The following is a 20,057-nucleotide window of genomic DNA, read 5'->3' as shown; positions in this document are numbered from 1 at the left end:
TATCAAAATTTTGATTTTGGTCATCCCCAAAAAAGGTAAACCCCCAGAAGAATGCAGCTCCTATATGCCCATCTCATTATTTAATTTAGAAACCAAGGCATTAGTGAAGGTCCTAGCGACCACGCTCTGTAGGGTGATATCGTCTGTGGCCCACCTGGACCAGTCCGATTTTATACCCCACAGAAGTACTAGATTGAACCTTTGAAGCCTATATAGTGTGCTCCAAATATCCAGGGCCTAGGGCAGGCGGTGCTGCTCTCTAGATGTGCAAATGGCCTTCAACAGTATTGAATGGCTGTATATGTTCTCTGCCCTGTTTAGGCTGGGCTTTGGCCCGCACTTTTGTGAAAGGTTCAATCTCCTCTATCGCACCCCTATGGCTAGAGTACGAGTGAATGGAGTGGTATCCCAACCCTTTGCACTACATAAGGGCATGGGACAGGGGTGCCCATTGTCCAAATTGAAATTTGCGCTGGCGCTTGAGCCACTAGCTGCTTGGGTTCATCAGGATCCGTTAGTATCGGGTATCATGGGAGAGGGAGGTTGGAATGAATGTATATCTTTATACGCTGACAATGTTTTATTAAATCAAAAATCATTGGCAGGGTATGCTCAGACGTGAGTCCCTTGCTCACTTTGCCACTGGATTCAAGCAAGCCTGGCTGAAGACGGCTGAAATGCCAGAAACCGGTCCTAGGAAGCTTGTTTCCGGTCCAGGGAAGACATGGCTTGGCAGTTCGGGCTGGACTGTTCCCATGAGGCACAGGGTCAGACTGATTTGCATATGCCCATGTCTGAACTGGGGTGGCAGAGTGGGCTAAAGAACGGTGATGGATTAAACCCAGATCAGTTGACTGGGGGTGAGTGCTTGCAATGTTCAACACTCCGTCCATCATTTCCTTTGGTTTTTGCTTTGTTCGCCATAAGTTGGCAGGGTATGCTCAGACGTGAGTCCCTTGCTCACTTTGCCACTGGATTCAAGCAAGCCTGGCTGAAGACGGCTGATATGCCAGAAACCGGTCCTAGGAAGCTTGTTTCCGGTCCAGGGAAGACATGGCTTGGCAGTTCGGGCTGGACTGTTCCCATGAGGCACAGGGTCAGACTGATTTGCATATGGCCATGTCTGAACTGGGGTGGCAGAGTGGGCTAAAGAACGGTGATGGATTAAACCCAGATCAGTTGACTGGGGGTGAGTGCTTGCAATGTTCAACACTCCGTCCATCATTTTCTTTGGTTTTTGCAATGTTTTATTAAATGCCACCAGGATCTATCTTACAGTCCATAGACTGCTTTATATAGTCCAGCTGTTTGGCAGCTATTCCGGGTACCAGATCAACTGGGATAATTCTCTCGATTTTGGGGGACGTCCCCCCGTCCTGGCTGGGAGAATACCCTTGGAGGTAAAAGACCTGTTTTAATAACTGGGCATCTGGATATCAAAAAACACGGACGATTTCCTGACTGATAATCATCTCCCCCAAGATGAGAAACTCTGGAGCGATGTTGAACACTAGAGAAAACTACCGGTGTCCTTGATGGGTGGGGCTGTCCTATTTAAAATAATGGCTCTACCTCGCCTGCTCTATCTCTTGCAGAACACTCCATATAGAATACCAGCAGACTTTATCATAATGTTGATAGTATATATGAAAACTACTATGGGATGGAGGCAGTCCTAGGATTGCCCTACGCAAACTTCAGAGAGGAGTGTTTGAAGGAGGCCTCGCTGTCCCAGATCTAAAGAAATATTACTCGGCAGCCCAGCTGATCAACATCAACGACTGGGTGTTCGCAGATAGAAATGTACCTGCCTATCGGATGAATCGCTATGCAATGGGCAGATGAGGATACCCAGCAGTACTTTACTGGAGGGGCAGCTGCCTGCACACATGCAGACGGTGGTCCGTATGTGGCAAGAGGCCACCATATTTTGGGGCTGGGTGGGCAAGCTGATCGAGAAAACCCCACTGTGGGTTAGCGATTTGTTAGAGGAGGTAGGGGACCTGAAGGGATTTCGTAAATGACTCCCGGACATTGACTACCTAGGAGATGTTTGGAGGGGGGAGGGGGCAATGGTCTCTTTTGATGACCTGAGAGTAGAATGCAGTGCAGGGTATGCCCAGACGTGGGTCCCTTGCTCACTTTGCCACTGGATTCAAGCTAGCCTGGCTGATGAGTGCTGTTAGCCCGAAACCGGTCCCAGGATGCTTGTTTCCGGTCCAGGGAAGACATGGCTTGGCAGTTCGGGCTGGACTGTTCCCATGAGGCACAGGGTCAAGACTGATTTGCATATAGCTGTGTCTGAACTGGGGTGGTGAAGTGAGCTAAAGAACGATGATGGATTCAACCCAGATCTGTGACTAGGGGTGACTGTCTGAAAAGTTTCAGCGCTCCGTCCATCATCTCCTTGAGTTTGCGCTGAGAGTAGAATACCGAATGACAGATAATGAAAGATTTTGGTATTTACAGTTGGGCCACGCGTTGCTCAGGCACGTGCTTGGAAGGGAGCAACTGTCTGACTAGAAACTCCTAGAGGATAGGTTATTGTTAGACCCAATGATACCTAAAGCAACATCACTCGCGTACAAGAAGCCCTTGAGCAACTCACCAGATCACCTGGGGACCCTGAGGGAAGCCTGGGAAAACTAACTGGGTCTGCTGGAGGAAGATGACTGTGTGAGAAGCTTCAGAGCTCTCGAGCGGTCGCTATTTGGACTCCTTTTTACCAAAATACATCTACGAATCCTCTATAGGTCCTACTTCTCTAGAACACTTTTGTATAGATTGGATCGATGCATTTCGGATCAATATACCAGGGGTTGTGGGGAGGTGGGGTTGTTCTTCTACATTTTGTGGGCCTGCCCTATTGTTTAGCATTATTGGCAGGAGGTGGTGCAGGTTATGATTAAGGTCACGGTCCTCGAGGTCCTGATGGAGGCTATGTGGCATATCCTGTGCACAAGTGGGAAAAGGCTTGGGGCCCGTGGGTGCATACAGGGGCTACTCAACATACACCTGGTGGACTGCAATTGTATTTAAGTGGTAATTATGCCAATAATGTAAGGTGGTATACTTTATGTGGAAAATTGCATTGTTCCCTTACTGGAGATCATTGAACACTGCAAATGTAGAATGCATGCATCTTGATCAGTCTTTCAGGCATTTAAATAAACATCTGCAAAATCCTGATTTTTACCTGCAAGCCTCATCGGAAATCTAGATAGTAGTGTGCAACTAAATACTGGACCTAAAAACTTTTTATTACAAATAATAGGATCAATCCTCCTACGAACCTCCAACCTGAGAGGCATTAAAACCCTACCTTCAGGTTAGTCACTATAGGTTTATGGAATCACATGTGGGTTGTTTTCAGGGGTGGGCGTAACTCGCTGAGTTTCACCCAGTGGAATTCCACTGAGTTACACAAAAACTCCACGAGATTCTGCGAAGTTCTGCCAGTGGCCAGAAAAAATGCATGTCGCGCTGCTCTCGCTGCAATTTAGTGCTAGTAGGGTGAGCAGCGCTGAAAAATCACCGTGAACGGCACCATGTGGTTTGCAAGAGCACGCAGCCATGTGAGTTGATTTTGCTGCTGCTTGAGTAGAAAATCTACTAGAGCTGCAGCAAATCTACTCAAGAGGCAGCCCTCAGACCGCGACTGCCAGCGTTAGAAAATCTTGCTAGGGGATGCCAATTCCCGTATGCCACCATGCATTTGTAAAGTCTTGTGTGGGGGGGAAAAAAATCTGCCACGTGGTAATTGCCAAAATTTGGTCAGAACTTTGCTTTACAAGAAGAATGCAGAGTTGTCTAATTTCCGCCAATTCAGCCGGTGGAATGAAACATTCCACCCACCCCTAATTGTTTTTACTTTATATTGTTTGTCCCAAGTGAGCATGCAGCCTCGCAATCAACATCCAATTGAGCATGGAGGACGTTGAGTGTGCATAAAAATACTGCAGCATTTTTAAACCTGTATCTGTCTACATGCTCTTTTTTTTCCCCTCAGGTTCAATATTATTTGTGGTGTTGATCGCAGCTAGAACTTAACACAACATAGAGTGTCCGGTTCCTGAAGAAAGCTGTTTGACCCTGTTGTGGGCATTATACATGGCAGACCTTGTTACAGGGTCAAAGTATTTCAATGAATTCCACACATTCAAGACAGAAAGTAAATGTATTAGTCCACCAGTAGGTCGTTTTTGATACACTCTATCTTCTTTACTCTCTGTTTTAAAGTTAGGACACCCATAGCAGAAACCCACCGTTAGGCCCATCAAGAGCTCCCCTGGTTACCAGGGTTGTAACCCACATAGTAACCATCACAACCAATGTGAAGAGAAGCCCTTTGTTGAAGCTGGTCACCCTTGGGTGAGGGCTTTTGTCCTTAAGAATTCCCTTTTAAAACGTTCCATTTTTTTCTTGAATACCTTTTTGTGCTCGTGTCGGTGGTTGAAAATCATACAGCCATGCACCATGCTTGAGGACAATGGCCCTTTGCGGCTTCTTCATTGGCTGCTAGAAATCCGCAAGCATACTGAGAAAAATACCTGTAGCATGGTCATCATAACAAAATGCAACCTTGAAGATCTGATGCTAAAATGCAAGACGTGTATCCTATACTCCTTATGTTTATTGAGAAAAGAGTCTTCGAAAATGTCCGCGAGATGTCATACTGCATTCCATGGGATTAAACATAACATGATGGTACCTCCTTCTTCAGAAGAGAGTTGAGCTGCAGTGCTTCTTCCTCCTTGTGTGTTGTACAACGTCATTTTGTTTCTTCCGATTCAGTGGTTGGACAGTGTCCAGAGAGCACCTTGGCAACTAGTGATGTGGCAGCAGACGGAACTATGGCAACAAATGATGTCTCAGTAGAAAGTGCCTTGGCAACGTCAGACGAATCTGAGGAGGGGAGAAAAGTAATTTCTGCAAGTGTTCCCGAGACAAATGGAAAACTCTGCCTCAGGATGCAACTCATTACACCTATCCATGACGAGAGTGATGGATCTTCACAGTTCAGCTTGGAAAGTAAGATGATTTTTTTAAATGTTTTTTGTGGCTGTTGAAAGGTCAGGGTAAGACTAATTGACCAACGTTTTAAAATACAAATAATGTAGTCTAGACCTATAGAACAGGACCCCAATTGCATGTAATGAAATTAGTGTTCTACTACTTGCACCTTTTATGGTCCCTCCTATGTTATATTTCATGAAAATGACACTTTTGAAATTTCAGTGGTTTGCATCCGATAAAACTTGTACCCAAAATACAACTCCAATTGAAATCAGAAACCAAAAATGAACCCAAGCTCTCTTCTGTCTGAGTTTTGTACCAAAATGGAGAAACCAATTTATAGGGACAGTGATGGGCACAATGCAAGAACATGAATTTTCATCAAAGGATGCAATTCGGAATATAAAATTAATGATCTATCTTATAATTGCTAGTCTGTGACTTTCCTGAGAAAAATAGGGATGACAGGTTCCTGCATCTTCTTTTTACTGCAAGAAAGACTCCCAATGATGTCTCTGCTTGAGATAGTGAGTTTGCAGGTAGCTCACCATCTGTCTGTTGATCGTTTACTTTGTCCAGTTGTGTGGTCAAATCTTTTAATGATGGATCACGGACACATTCAGAGTGCAAATTGCCATCTTCATCAAGTCACTGATTGCGTTTTTGCTGAGTTGTGGATCTGATTTGTTTTTGAGTTTTCGACAGTGAGAAAAACAATTTATTTAAACTGAAAGCCATCTATTAGGTTTAAAATAAAAAAGGTGGCTTATTGTCCTCGGACGAGGTGGTGATGAGGTACTGTGGCTGTCCCTTTGGTAGATGAGATCATCACCAAGGATTCTAAAGCAGAAAGTTGTCAGTTACACCTTGTCCCAGGTGTGAATCTGGATGGCTAAAGTGCTGGTTTCTTATACATTAAGGAGCACCTTCTCCCCCTGTGTCAGTAACATTGAACAGGTTCAGGAGATTCAACACAGTCATAATTTCGATTTGCCTGTAGATGACAAAGGAGGGTGTAGTACATGGCCATCTTCTCATACAGGGGAAGTTGTGGCAGATTCTCTTTTTCCATCTCTATCTCACCAAAAGGTCAAGATTCTGCATTGCGATTATATCAGAGTCTGTTTTTCCTTGCTTCGCTCATGATGGATTTAATTTTGCATGGGAAGCCCTAGCGATGATGAGTACTAAGTATCCTACTCCCTTGGTTTTTCGGTGGATATACCTATGAGATGTTATTGATGCAGCACCAAGACAGGTGACCCCCTGTTGTCTTCTCTGTCTGTGAATCTGAATTTTCTTTTTTTTTATCTTGTGATGAAAAATGCACAGAATTGTCTTTTTAATGGGTCTTTGATATAAACATCCCCTAAAAAAATCAGAAGTGGGTTTAAACACACATAAATCAGAATTTCTTCTCATCTTAATTTTATGTTCTCACTTTCAAAATCTAAAAAAATAGACAACTTTTCCACTTACATACAGCTAAAGAGCGCCACAATCTCAGTTTAAAGCAAAGTGCCATTTGGAGCCTCAATTTGTTTGATGGTCTCATGAAATGGGCAGGGTGATATACAATTTTTGTGTTTCTATTCCTGTGCATTTGTTGATTAAGTAAAGAGTTGTTTCATAATGTTATTATGATACCTGTGACCTAGAACTTGTGCACCAGTAGATACCTTTTTTTCTCTGACATATGATCTTAAACAGTGTTCAGAAACATAAAATAGAATAGCAAATTGGTCCTTTTCGAAAAGAAGTGAAGGAGCTTTAAGCAATGGAAAAGAAAAAGAACACCTGAAATATTTTGTTGAAAAAAAAGAAAATAATAATTATAATAACTGAATTAGTTGAGAACCAGCCCCGGAAGTAAGATTGAAGATCAAGAGTCTGTCTACCTTATGGGCTTTTTCACACTCGGACCATCTCCAAATTATGTTCTTAGGGCTATTCTTTAAGCAAAGCATGGCAGTCATAGCTTTCCACACATCAGAAACTCAATGGAATTCTGCTTGATACAAGGCTATGGCATTAACTCTTTGCAGGCTTGCCATTAAGCATTCCACTGACTTTTCCTGAGATGTCCAGGCTGTCTTAATAGGCATGACATTCCTGGCAAGACTCTTTGGCGAGAAATCTGACTCCATGAAACGGTTCAAAAGTAGCCGTGCTCATCATGCTTGCTGGGCCACCCTCCCCGACTTAAACAGTTTTACCAGCAGTAATGCCGATTTTTTAGTCTTATCCATAGGCCAGTAGTCTGGCAAAAGGCAACCTTCCCAATCGATTTAAAACCACAACAATTCTGCCAGTCCTTTTAAGGGAGAGGATGCCAACAACGACTGCAATTCCAATCCGCCCCATCTTTCACTAGACATGCCACCCAAAAGCTGCTTTAAGTCATCCTACCTGCACCATCAACTTCTGGTTGAGGGAAGGTCTCTCATTTTCTGACCAAATGTAGGATCCTCAAGAGGCATCGCTGGGTACTTTAGCTTTTTTGGAAAGGCTAAGGCCCTTCCCTTCCCGTCCACTTACTGAACTGCGTACCTTCTGCAAGTAAGTGCTCCCAAGCGCATGCCTTGATCTTGAAGGCTGAAGTTCTTACCCAGTTGCATTGAAGTGTGCCCTTGGAGGAGCGGGGCATAGAACTTTACTTTTCGGTCCCCAAGAAGCAAAGAGGTTTCTGACCCATTTTGGACAGACGTCTTGTAAACAAGTTTAAAATGATGTCTTAAGGTCAAGTCTTCCTGGTCTTTAATGCACAGAATTGGATGGTGTCTCTTGATCTCCAGAATGCCTGTTTACATTTGACGAGCCGCCCTACTCACAAGCATTACCTCAACTTCACAGTGGTTTCCCAGTCCTACCAATTTGACATTTGGTTTCACACCTGCTCCTCTAGTCATCATCAAAATGTTAGCTGTAGTAGTGGCTTCTTCGGGAGGTCTGTAGTTACAGACCACCTGTACTGCATCATGGTTGTTTATTGCCTGGGATTCTGCATGAATCTTCAAGAATCACACCTCATCCCTGCTGAAAGATGCAACTTTCATTGGCACGATACTGGGCACAACTTTTCTGAGAGCGTTTCCTGCACCTCAGAGAATCTTGGCTTTTCAGAATATAATTCTGGTGTTTGAATTTTTATCTTAGCAGGTTCCTCCCTTGGCATTTATGGCCTTGTGCATACTTTTAGGCCCAAAAGCCAAATGGTTGATAAAAGCTGTTCAGTGGTGCACAAGGTGACTATAGCTCTAGCATCAGAACTGTTTCATGTGCCCCGCCATCTTCACTGTGGATCGTACCGTCCGTCTCCACAGTTGCAGGTTACTATTGTTCTAGATGCCATCTTATTGGGCTGACATGTTCATCAGATGAAGATGACAGTGTGTATCCTTACTTCCCCATTGTAACAGTAAATATACTTGGGTTTACTAGAGTATCTGGCATTCCACCTAACCCTTAAGGCCTTTCTTCCCAACCACCCACTCCCAATCCCACCCCATTCTCAGGGTTCTGTGCACTACTTCACTCTTAGATTATGCCTTGGGTTCAACATGTCTCTGAGTCTACGGTCTGCATTCCCTCTGGTTTCTCTGTTTTCAAAGGTCCTGGAGAAGATACAAGAGGATTGAGCACAACTGTTTTTTTTTTGCCCCACTTTTGTCTAGTAGTATTTGGTATGCTGATCGGTAAATCTCCATACTTGACCTCATTCCACTGTCTGTCCTCTCTAACACAGGTCTGTTTTCACAGCAAGACGGTTGTTGCTTCACCTCAATCATCAGCCATTTTTCTGTAAACGTATAGTTGGAGCTTTAGTGACAAAGAAATCTGAAATTAAAGACACAGAGGCTCAGATTATTTGCAAAATCCCTTCAATGTGCTTCCAACAGCAGCCATATTACTATAGCAACTAAACAAACAACCATTCCAGTATGTTTATCTCCCTAAAACTAATCCTCTTTTTTTGCTGCTTACAAGAAGCTCAAGTCTTATTTTATTTATTGTATTTTGTTATGATTTTGCTTAGCATCATGTAAACAATATAAATTAAACAACTCGATCTCCAAGATTCTCACATCCTCTTCTTTACTGTAAATTAAATTATTGTTTTGAAAACGCGCATCCGTTCTTCGCAACTTCTCCTCATCTTGAAAATTCCCTTGTAGCACAAAGAGAAAAACAAAACGTTTACATTGCAAATTTCCGCACAAACCTACTCATTTACAAAACACAATTCCAATGTTTTACTCTAAATGTTAAACAATCTTCATAATAAATAATGAATGATGTAACATTGAAATAACTAAACTAAACTAAAAGATATTCCTCTATCAGTGCAAGGGTCATAATGGGTGGGATAGTCCAGCCGCTGTGTTCATCGAATCCTAATTTTTCTTTTAAGTAAAGCTAGGAAAATTGCCATTTTATGTTTAAACCTGTCTCTCCTATTATGTGCAAGTTTAAAGCCATTGCACATCGGAACTCTCAACACTCACCGCAGGCTTGAAATAAAAAGTAGCAAACGTAGAAACATGTCACAATTCAGGTGTTGCATAATGTCATCAAAACTTCCACCTACCACAAAAGATTTCAAAGTTGGTGCCTCTCGAACTGAAAGAGCCCCTCAAATACATTCATATCAACACCGGCTTCAGATGTTAAATCTTCGTCACATCTTCCAGCTGTCACAAGTGTCACAGATTTCTAAGGTTTCACATAAGATAATATACTCTCACTACCTCCTGAGTGGCTTATCTTCTTTATATTTATCTCATAGCCCTTCACACACCTCATCACGCACAATTTAGGTTGTTGAAGTTTTTGTCTTAATAAGACAACTTTATCTGGTAAAGAGGGAAAGTTATTGACACCTGAAGCCCTTGCGTCTGACACCCTTCTATAAAAAATAAATAGTTTAACAACTTTGCCAGTTTCCGATATAATTGTGTTAAAGATACGTACTTACTATCCTCATAGTTCCCTAAAATAAATGCAAAACTAATTGAATATCCCCAAAAAACTCAGCGTCTTGAAGGCTTCTTCAGATGAATACTTTTCATCAACGAATAGACAAAAGTGCTCTTTCCCACTGAGACTCTATCCAGCAACTCGTTCTGGCACGATACCAGACCTATAAGAATTAATGGTATGGGAACTTAGTCTTCTACTACATAAAAGTAATAGAAAATATATTATAGCTACTCCTATGGAATCAAAACCCTGTTTCAAAATCCAACTATGCAAAGTCCTCCAAGCTGACTGCTACCTCCTACTTCCAGGAGCTAATGCCTCTTTTAAGTCTGGATCTTCCTTTAATATATCACGGATTCCCCAGAGACCCCTGAACCTTGCAAACCATCATTTGTAACTGCTTTTTCATAACCATATTAGGCATTTTCCTTTTACATTTTTCAGAAGACCTGGATTACCTGGGAATATTAACAGGGTTTCTGTAAAATTTCTTTGAAAGATTTGATAAGCATGCTTTAGTTTGCCAGTAGAGCACAACCAACAGAACACCACCTGTTCTCTTGTTATCTGGCACAAAACTTTTGGGGGAGGAAGGAGCTATGCTTTCCAATTAGTCCGTTATAATTGGTGACTCCTCTGCCACCAGATCCAATCTCCACCTGTATGTAGAACCTTTTGAACTGCCTCATCAGCTTCCCCTCTGTCTGTCTTGAAGCAGACTGAAAACACATCCTTGACCAACGTTTACTTGCTTGAATCCTTCAAATTCCAATGCACATTCAATCTTCTTGGGACATTTTCTCGGACAAGGTCCTGTTGATCCCATCTGAAATGATGAAAAATCTTTTGATCAATCTCTCAACATCTTTAATCAAGCCTCACCATTCAATTAATGCACGGAGCAGGAGAAAGTCCGTCTATCCTCAACAAATCTTACCTCTTTTTCCCTTTCATCAAGCTCTGTATTGGAAACCAACCTGCCAATAATTCCTAAGTAATTTATGCGCAAGCTTTTCTCCTTATCGGTCCATTTCCCGACTGTTGTAATCTGTTCACACGTAGTCCCCAACCTAAAAGACTAGGATCTGATCCTACTTCCATTTCAACTTTGTTTTTAAAGCTCGCTTTCCATTCCATGGCTCCGTGTTCCTTAACTATTGTAGGACTTCTTTCCTTGCTTCCACAACCAATTGAACTGGATGAAGTTGCCAAAACCCCTTTTGAGGTAATTACATTTCAACCTCTGTAACGGCCAGTAATGTAAAGGACCTGGAACTATTGCTTGAATCGTGCCACATTGCAGTTTGAGAGTTCCTCGTGTATGGAACAGCTTGTGCAGCTGTTTCTCCAGTAACAGCAAGGGTTGAGTTAATACAGTTCCACTTTCTTCAAGGAGTCTTGAAGACCCAACTAAGTATGTTTTTAAACTTTTTTTAGCAATATTTTTATTAGTTTGGAATGGCACAAAACCACATACAATACCATTGGATATGCAGTCCATATCAACCTTACAGGAATTCTTCCTTCCATGTCTCCCCCTTCCTCCAGCTTTCTGGGTTTTTTCCCACTTTCATCTCAATCGATCAATACGCTTGTCCTCCTCCATTGCCCGATGTTATTTGGAAAGCTCTCCCTCCCTGGAATCCTCAGGACCCACATTCAGACCATGATGTACTCCACTTCTCCCACACTTTGTTGAACTTTCTGAGATAACCTCTTCCCTCATAGATCAACCTTTTTGCTTCCATAAACATATTCATACCTTCCTTCTATCTGTCGATTCTAGGGGCTTGCTGCTTGCCCCACATTTGTGCTATATCTTGCTTTGCCACCGTGAAACACAGCGTACAAAAAATCAATGCGGCCCTAGGTGTGTCGGCACTGCTGGGGAACCCTGGATTAACCAGTTGGGGTCTCCCCGGAATGTCCACTTCCCATACCATCTCTAATTCTTGGATAACCGCCCCCCAGTATGTTGTGAGTTTGGCACATGCTCACAGTGTGTTTAGGAACTTGCCGTCCTCGGTAACCCATTGGATGCAGTTGGGGTTGGTGGCTCCTAACATTTTGAAAAGTTTACTTCTGTTGAAATGAGTTTGGTGAAGTATTTTTACTTGTATCTACCTCCCTTGTTTTGCTAGCCACTTCCCTTTGGCGCATCAGGGCTGCCTCCCAATCTACATCTTCTAGGGATTCGACATCCCTCTCACATCTGGCCCGTAGGGGTTGTAGATTGTCAGGTGTGTTGTTCATGACTGTGCAGTAGAGTTACAAGACCATTTGCTGAGTGATCTCGCCACCCATTGCCCAATTCATTAAGGGACTGTGTTCTGAAATATTCGCCCAAAGCAGTTTTCATCTCTCAATACGTCGGTCAATTAAACATGCTGGTACCGTTGGGTGAGCGCTAGTTGAAATTCTTCCTGCATAGCTTTGAATGTCTTTATTATGCCTTGATCAACCATGTACCCCAGTGTGTCTATACCTACGAGCTCCCACCGGGTGAGACCCAACAGTTTGTTGACTTCCACAAGGACATCGCTAATGTTCACTTCTCTCGCAGCCGAATGGCTTTAGTAGTGTCGTCCCTCGCTTTCAGTGTAGTCTTAGTTGAGGTGGACAGATAATTCATGTTCGGCCTCCCCTTCAGATAATGTAGGTGTGTAGCAAGTTCTATCCTGACTCTCTAGTCTGGTTGCTGATGCGTTATGCGGTGCAAAACGTTGTTCATTTATGAACTGAAGTAGTGTTGCCCTATAATATGCTCTCAGGTCTGGGAGGGCAATACCTCCATTGTAACATGACCTATGGGTCTGCAGAACTAGCCTTGGGACTTCGCCTTTCCAGAGCATCTTCCGCACTCTTAATCTATTTTGCCAAAGTAGGTCTTTGGTCTCTCAAAGGTTGAATTTTGTAGTATACAAAAGATTTTAGGTAGGAAGATCATTTTGAATAGTGGAGCTCTTCCAAGAATTGTAAAAGGTAAAGTTTGCCATCTATTGACGTCCTCCTGCAATGTTCCTAGGATCTTGTCAACATTCTTTTCCTGAAATGCCTCCCTGTTTGTGTTGACCTTGATTCCCAGGTATCTGAAGTGTTCTTCTGTGACATTAAGGTTTCCCAATATGCCTTCGGTTCCAACCCATTCTCCCAGCTAATACAGGGTTGACTTGTCCCAATTTATATGGTATCCTGAGTAACCTTCAAAGTTACAGAAAATTGATAAGATTGCCGGGTTCGTCATCTCAGGAAGGGTAATGTATATCAAGACACCATCTGCATACGTGAGATTTTTTTTTGGGCTCACTGGCCACCTTCGGTAATCCTTGGATGTACCCTCTGCAGCAGACCCAGGATGCCAGGGGCTCCAGCCAGACCGCAGACAAGGTAGAGAGCGGCCCAGTTCAAATTTGTCTGTAAATGTACAAATTTTTTCTCACTACTGCCATTGGGGCTGTATATAACCGGGCTACCCACTGGCAAAATTTTGACACAATCCCAAAGCGTTCCAGGATTAACTCTCTCCAATCCATTGAGTCAAATGTTTTTTCTGCGACCAGTGAGAGAATGGCCTTGGGCTCATGATCACCGTTTATGTTGGCCACCAATGCTTACAATTGTCTCTGGTTCAGGCAAGTGGCTCTCCTCGGCATAAAACCTGCCTGATCATAGTGTATTAAGGGTTTAATTGCCCTTGCCAGCCTCATTGCCAGGATCTTGTCTGGTATTTTATTCTCTATATTTAACAGTGAGATAGGTCTATACAAAGCACAAAAGTCCCGGGGTTTGCCCGTCTTATCAATTACCACTGTGACTGCATGCTTGAGGTTTGGCGGGAGTTCCCCCTCCTCCCTGGCTGCATGAAATAGTTTCTGCAAATGTAGTTTTAATCGGGCCAGTCTCTTGAACATTTCCACCAGGAAGCCATTTGCTGCTGATGTTTTTCCATATTTCATAGTTGCCAGTGCTTCTTCTGTCTCTTTAATGGATAGGTGTGAATCTAGTACCTAACAGTTCACTTCAGCTTGCCTCAGGACCCCTATTTCTATTAGGTGCCCTGAGAGTGTCTTGTTTGGATCACCTTCTCCTTGTCGTATGGAGCTTGTGGAAATATCGTGCTAACTCCTGCGCTATATATCTGTCTGAGTTGACCAGTTTGCCCTCTTCTGTTCACACATCCATCTCCCATCTCACCTCTTTTTCCCTCCTGCCCAGTCAAGCCAGTAGGCAGCATACCTTATCGCCGGTTTCATAGAGCTTTTTCTGTGTTGCAAGATAATAGTCTGGGGTCGCATTCTGTGTACTGTTTGTGGAACTTCTGCCGGGCCATGACCAGTTTCATATAGAAATCTGGGGGACCCCCTTTCTAGCCAATCTCTTTAGGGCCCTATAAGTAGACTTTCTAGGTTGTGCTCTCTTTGTTCCTAGGCCTTCCGTTCTTCTGGTATTATGTTCTGAGCTGTGTCTCCGATTACTGTTTTGTAGGCTTCACCCAATATTACCAAGGGATCTACTGTACCTTCATTCTTTTCATAATAAAGTCGAGTGTCTACCTGCAGTGTTTTGACAATGTCTTTATCTTGTAGAGCCCATGTATCTAATCTCCACAGTGTCATATCTATGTGTTCCCAGGGTAATTTGCAGTGGGGAGTGATCTGATATACCCCAAACTATGTATTCTGCCTGTCTCACCCAGTGGAGCTTATCTGCCGGCAGGAACACACAGTCTAGATGGTACAATGACAAATGGGCCCCCGATTAAAAAGGAATATTGTCTGTTGGGCGCTTCTCCCTCCAAACATCCACCAGCCTCATGGCATTTGCAAAGTGGGCCAGGCCAGTACACCTGTGTTGCTGCTGTGTGCTAGGCGGACATCTGTTGTGATGCCTGTGCATCACCTCATTAAAGTCTTCACCTTCCACATGTAAATCCTTGTTGAGGCAAATAGTAGGGCCCCCAATTTGTGTGGGAGGTTTGCTCAGACGTTTGCGGTTGTATAGGTACTCACTATAAGAAATCTTCTCCTATTCCAGTTCCCCAGTACCACCACATAACACCACTCAGGGTCTACACATTGTTTTAGTGCTTGGAAGAGGGCTATTTCTTGGCTTGAATCTCCACCCCTCTGGACCCACCCATGTGGGTGTGTTTCCTGTAGCAGCACTATATCTGGGTATTTTTCGCCTAAGGTATTGCGCTACCACTCCACTTTTAATCTTGCAGCCCAATCCATTGACGTTCCATCAAAGGTCTTTTAATTGGTCATCCGTTATTGTGGCATGTGAGGCCTGTGTCAGTTCTGTAATCGAGGCTTGTCCCTCTTGTCTCCATCCACCCCTTATAGCTCCCTTCCCATTGCATCATCTGAGGTGTATGCACTGCCCTAAGTGTGTAACCAAAAACTTCATCTCCTATTTCCCTCCCCACCACCCTACTTTTCATATATGTGGGCTTCAAACTACTCAACCCCCCAACTCGATCTGTCACCTCTCCCTTCCCTCCTCTATGATCCTACCCCAATATTAGCTTAGAGGTGTCCAAACTTTTTTATTGTAGGTTCACCAATCACCAGTCTTACACCGTATAGTTAATAGTTCACACCGAGTTGGTTAGTCGTCTGAGGCCCGGGCCTGCCTGTCTGCCTGCCCCATCTGTGTTGTGGACCTCTTCTTCCTCCGTGTCAGTGGTTCGGTCTTCAGTAGTGTCTTTCCCTGTTGCCGTTAGTGATCGCCTCCATGAGTCTCGACTGGTATGGCGCTGCTTGCCGCCAGCAGGTCTTACAAGTCTTCAGGTCTATCTTCCTCCCGACTGTGTTCGAAGCTCGCTCCTTGACCCATTTTCCATTCCTAATCAGAGTTCTCGAAGTAAAAACCTTTCCCTTGAAAAATGACTCTGAATTTAGCAGGGTAAAGTAGCATATATTTTACCTTAATGGCTCGCATCTTTGGCTTCACCAGTACAAAGGATTTGTGTTGCCAGTGTAACTTTCTTCTATAATCTTTAAAAATTAAGATCCTCTGAAAACCATGGCCCATCTCCTCTCTTCCTCTAACTGTACATAGTATAAGGTTCCTGTCTCTATAGATCAAGAATCAGCTGTGATTGCCCTGGGTGGTGGTCTCGGTGGAGGCTTCCACACCAGGGCACATTGGACCCGCTCAATGAGGAGACGGGGGAAGAGGCTCTCTAATGACACACAGATGTCCACCCACTGTTCGAGGAATTGTTCTGAATGGGAGCCCACTACTCCGCCTGGGAAACCCACAAAGTGAAAATTGTTGTGCCTGGAGTGACCCTCTGCGTCCTCCACCCAGGCAGCCAATTAGATTGTTGTTCCTTTCAGTTTTTGCACTGTATGTCCGAGCTCCTGGATAGACCCTTCCAGCGTGGCTATGCGACATCTGCATCTGTTACTCTGGAGGTAGTCTTGTGCAGATCCATTCGCAGTAGGGCCACGTCTGCCCCACCTCACTAGTTTTAGTTTCCAGGACCCCCCTGGGAGGCCTCTGTAGCCTGAAGGATCACGCTGTTCCCTGGGTGAGGTGCCCCTCAGTCCCCTCTCTCGGCTCAGGAGGTCGCCCCTGGAGTCGATGTGGTGATAAGTGGCAGTGGTTTAGCAAATTTATAAATTTTTCTTCGTCTGGAGACCTTATCCTGTGCCATCATTCCGTGACCCTCGACTAGAGGCATGTATCCACTGTGGCCCACCAGGCCTCCCCTCTCCTTCCCCGGGAGAGGCAGTAGCAGCACGAGCAGCTGTTGCAGGGATTCTGCTTATGCGCAGAACTATGCGCAGGAACCCAGGCCCTCAGTGAATTGCGGTGTACGAAAAACTCACCTCAGAACCCAGAACCCCTATCCGGCCAGCATCAGTGTCCCATTCGTTATCCGAGATTTAGCTCGGCGGTCCCAATGTATAGACAACCCAGAACAAGCGACTTAGTATATTTCTCAGGAATGGTGGGAATCAGAAACACCTTTTCGTAATTATTCTCGTACCAGTCCACAACAGAATAAACAGAGACACGGGAAAAGTTTAAAGAGTTTATTTTATAAACCTCGTGTCCTGAGATGCAGCAGTTTGGCTAACATTAGCAGACAAACGATTAAAATCAAAACCATCAGCATAGTTACAATACCATAGAAAATGAAAGGAGCAATCATTCTAAAATGACAGTGGCTCTAGGCCACCTTCCTTTCTCTAACACACTAATAGTATTATTAGACTAATAAAAGGTCTCTAGGCTTGAATGGGGAACCCCATACCGTATAGATCAGCTCAGAGAGTTCACATCACAGGATCAGCTATGCTCTGCTCCTAGTAACGCTCTTCTTCAGAATGTGTTGAAAACATGTAGCACTGCAATATTAAAAGCATTCGACTTTCAGGTATTTGCAGCTGCGTGCGTGTTATGGCTAAACTAGTGAGCCGATCAACCTGAACTCAACAACATGCACCGTCCAGCGATCCAGACTGTTTCTGTTACACTGTGTGCAGACCAAGGTCGCTATTCACTGTTCAAGATGTTAACAACAGACAGTTCTCATGTGAAGCAAAGTCGAGTAAGCATTTCTCAATTCTAACATGTGACTACAGTGTCGTGTGCAAAAGCGGCAAGATGGCTTTCTAACATTTAAACGCGGTTATGCTAACTTAGCGTTGTACATGGGTAGATAACGATCATCACTACATCCACCCATGATCGGACCAGTAACCACTAGGGGCGCACTAGAAAGAACGCAGAGTTCAAGTTCGATAGAACGGAACCAAGGGCGTGAACTAGAAGTCCACATAAGGGAATTGAAAAAAGTACGAGAAAAACAATTTCAATGGAAAGAGGAAAAACGTAGAAGGGAGGTGAAAAAATCACACACCACAAAAAAACCCCAAAAAAACCAATCAAGGACTGAGGACCGAACGAAAGTACAAAAGTCAATCCATCAAAGTGTAAGCACAATACGTTGCTACTGCTTCCAAGAGGAAATCATTGGAACGTTCCGCAAAAGTATCGGCTATCCAGTTCAGGACGGGGAAAGAACAGACGTGCTCTTCAACCACCGGAGCCTCCAGCACCTGGCGAGGACAACCGGTGGGTATCTAAAGATAACTGTTCGCCAAGAAGTCAATCGCTGCATTTCCGATGTCCCAATTACCAAGAACTCCATGCGCTGCAGCACATGCCATAATCCCGACGCCAGAACAGTCCGACTCTTGGGCCACTAGTGGGCTCATAAATCGATCATAATCCGGATCAGGAGACACCGGGTTTGACAGACACAAATCCAGAGCCCATTGGAACGGACAATCTAGGCAATGAAAGACAGGCTGCACACAAGTAAAGTAGGCAAACCGGAAGGACAATCCATAGGCTACGCTCAGTCGCCAGTGGTAAGGTGCCATAGAATTCAATCATCTGGTTACGAAGATGGTGCAGCCGGGACATGTTGTTGTGCCACGCAAGTTGTGCATCCATAGCGCAAGGCACAGATCAACAATAGTATTCCAGCTACGAGGGCAAGAAGCAAAGGGAGACCTCCGAAGACACTGGAAAAAATAGAATGAAAAAAGGCCGGGATCACTCCAAAAATAGTTTGAAAAGAGGTCACGAGGCCGGAGCCCACGATTTAAAAAAAAATAAGCTATGCCACTTGTGGAAGAGGCATTAAAGATAGTCTGTATCAAGGTCCCAAAATGAAGGGGAAGATCAGTATTCAAAAGCGCCTGCACCTCAGTGCGCGTGTTTGCTACGTGAAGGACAAATGTTTCCCGGGATGAAGTCAAAGTGACCTCTTTCTGAGACAATAGAGTCCTTATTCTGCTCATCTTATTGAACTCTGCTTTCAAGGTTGGAATTGAAGGCCATATGGATACATCCAGCCGGCCATGCGGGGGCGGGAAAAGGACGTTATTACAGCAAACCACCCTCTGTGAGACAGTCACGATGTAGGGAATTCCCACTAGCATTCCACAGCAAGCTTCATTATTTAACAGCAAATAACTACCGTTAGCAAGCAGCGTAAAAGGGTTATAACAGGGACAGGGATCCCTTTCAGGATGCAAGCTAAATTAGGGGCCTGTACATTACACGCACCATGCAATTGAATGTGCCTACACACAACAGAGTAATCCGGTGCAGAAGTGCACTCTTCACCTTTCAAGTAAACCTCCTTGCCGTCCCTCACACATCTGTATGTGAAAGGGCGCGACCAGACTTCATGTAAGAAGGCAGTACCCAACTGTTCGTACCTGCCTAAAGCATAATGTTTCATGCACGAACTAAACTTAAACAGGGGAAACGGTAGAGTGATCAACCCATGTACAAGCCACACGGCCGAATTCAGTTCGGCAACAGAGAAAGGCAAAGGTTCTAGCTTTTCAATGTGCAGCAATGAATATGTAGCATCCTTCATGGACATGAATTGCTGTTTCGCAGTCAAATTAAAGGGAAGGAATAAAGATGAAGTATTCATGTAATCCCAAGGGACTTTCCCTGCCTTCAATGTTTGCAAAGTCCATGCAAACTGCATAATGGAGCGCAATTGGTTCTGACCATGATACAATACAGATAAATCATCCTGCACAATGTCTACTACTGATGAAACAATGTTATCTAAAGTATAGATTCTGGAAGACAGGGTGTTAATGCTATTATCTATAACAGCCAGCACTTTTTCCATATTGGCCTGATCAATAGCACGCAATCTGGAAGCAGCCTCAATTTGTGACAATTTCCAAACTTCGCTATAAACAGCATACACCCATCTCTGGGGTCTGCCAACAGCAGGACCCTTAACAAAATCATTCAAATCTATTTTGTCATTTAATCGCGCTAAATGGAGCTTAACAGACGCTAAAGTGGAATGTTGCAGCCAAGACTGGCATAACTTCCCTACTGAGTAGGTAGTTAGTGTGAGAGGATTCAAAACGGGGGTCCACACGAACCTGTGTATACCCCTGCTTCAAATCCAGAAACCTATGTTGACAAGAGTCTGCACTCATTTGCCACACCAACCACCCCTTCGGGTTCAATGTAGAAATATTGAAGGAAGTGTTGGAAAC

The 20,057-nt window shown here is 44.1% G+C and overlaps 1 protein-coding gene across 10 annotated transcripts in view; it reads left to right on the top strand.

Moving 5' to 3' along the window:
* TP53BP1 (tumor protein p53 binding protein 1) overlaps positions 1-20,057 on the top strand; it is a 956,094-nt gene that overhangs the window by 377,897 nt on the left and 558,140 nt on the right. For 8 of the 10 annotated variants that reach the window (XM_085644315.1, XM_085644316.1, XM_085644314.1 and 5 more), the window contains one exon: positions 4,795-5,031. The exons of the other annotated variants lie outside the window; for them this stretch is intronic. In XM_085644315.1, coding sequence (XP_085500441.1) covers positions 4,795-5,031 — 237 coding nt within the window. The remainder of the gene's footprint in view (positions 1-4,794; positions 5,032-20,057) is intronic. 10 annotated transcript variants of the gene reach the window in all.

The sequence above is a fragment of the Triturus cristatus genome, chromosome 3_1 (assembly GCF_964204655.1).
Source record: "Triturus cristatus chromosome 3_1, aTriCri1.1, whole genome shotgun sequence".
Lineage (NCBI taxonomy): Eukaryota > Metazoa > Chordata > Amphibia > Caudata > Salamandridae > Triturus > Triturus cristatus.
Note: the sequence above shows the minus strand (reverse complement) of the source record. Positions and strands in the feature narration are given on the sequence as shown.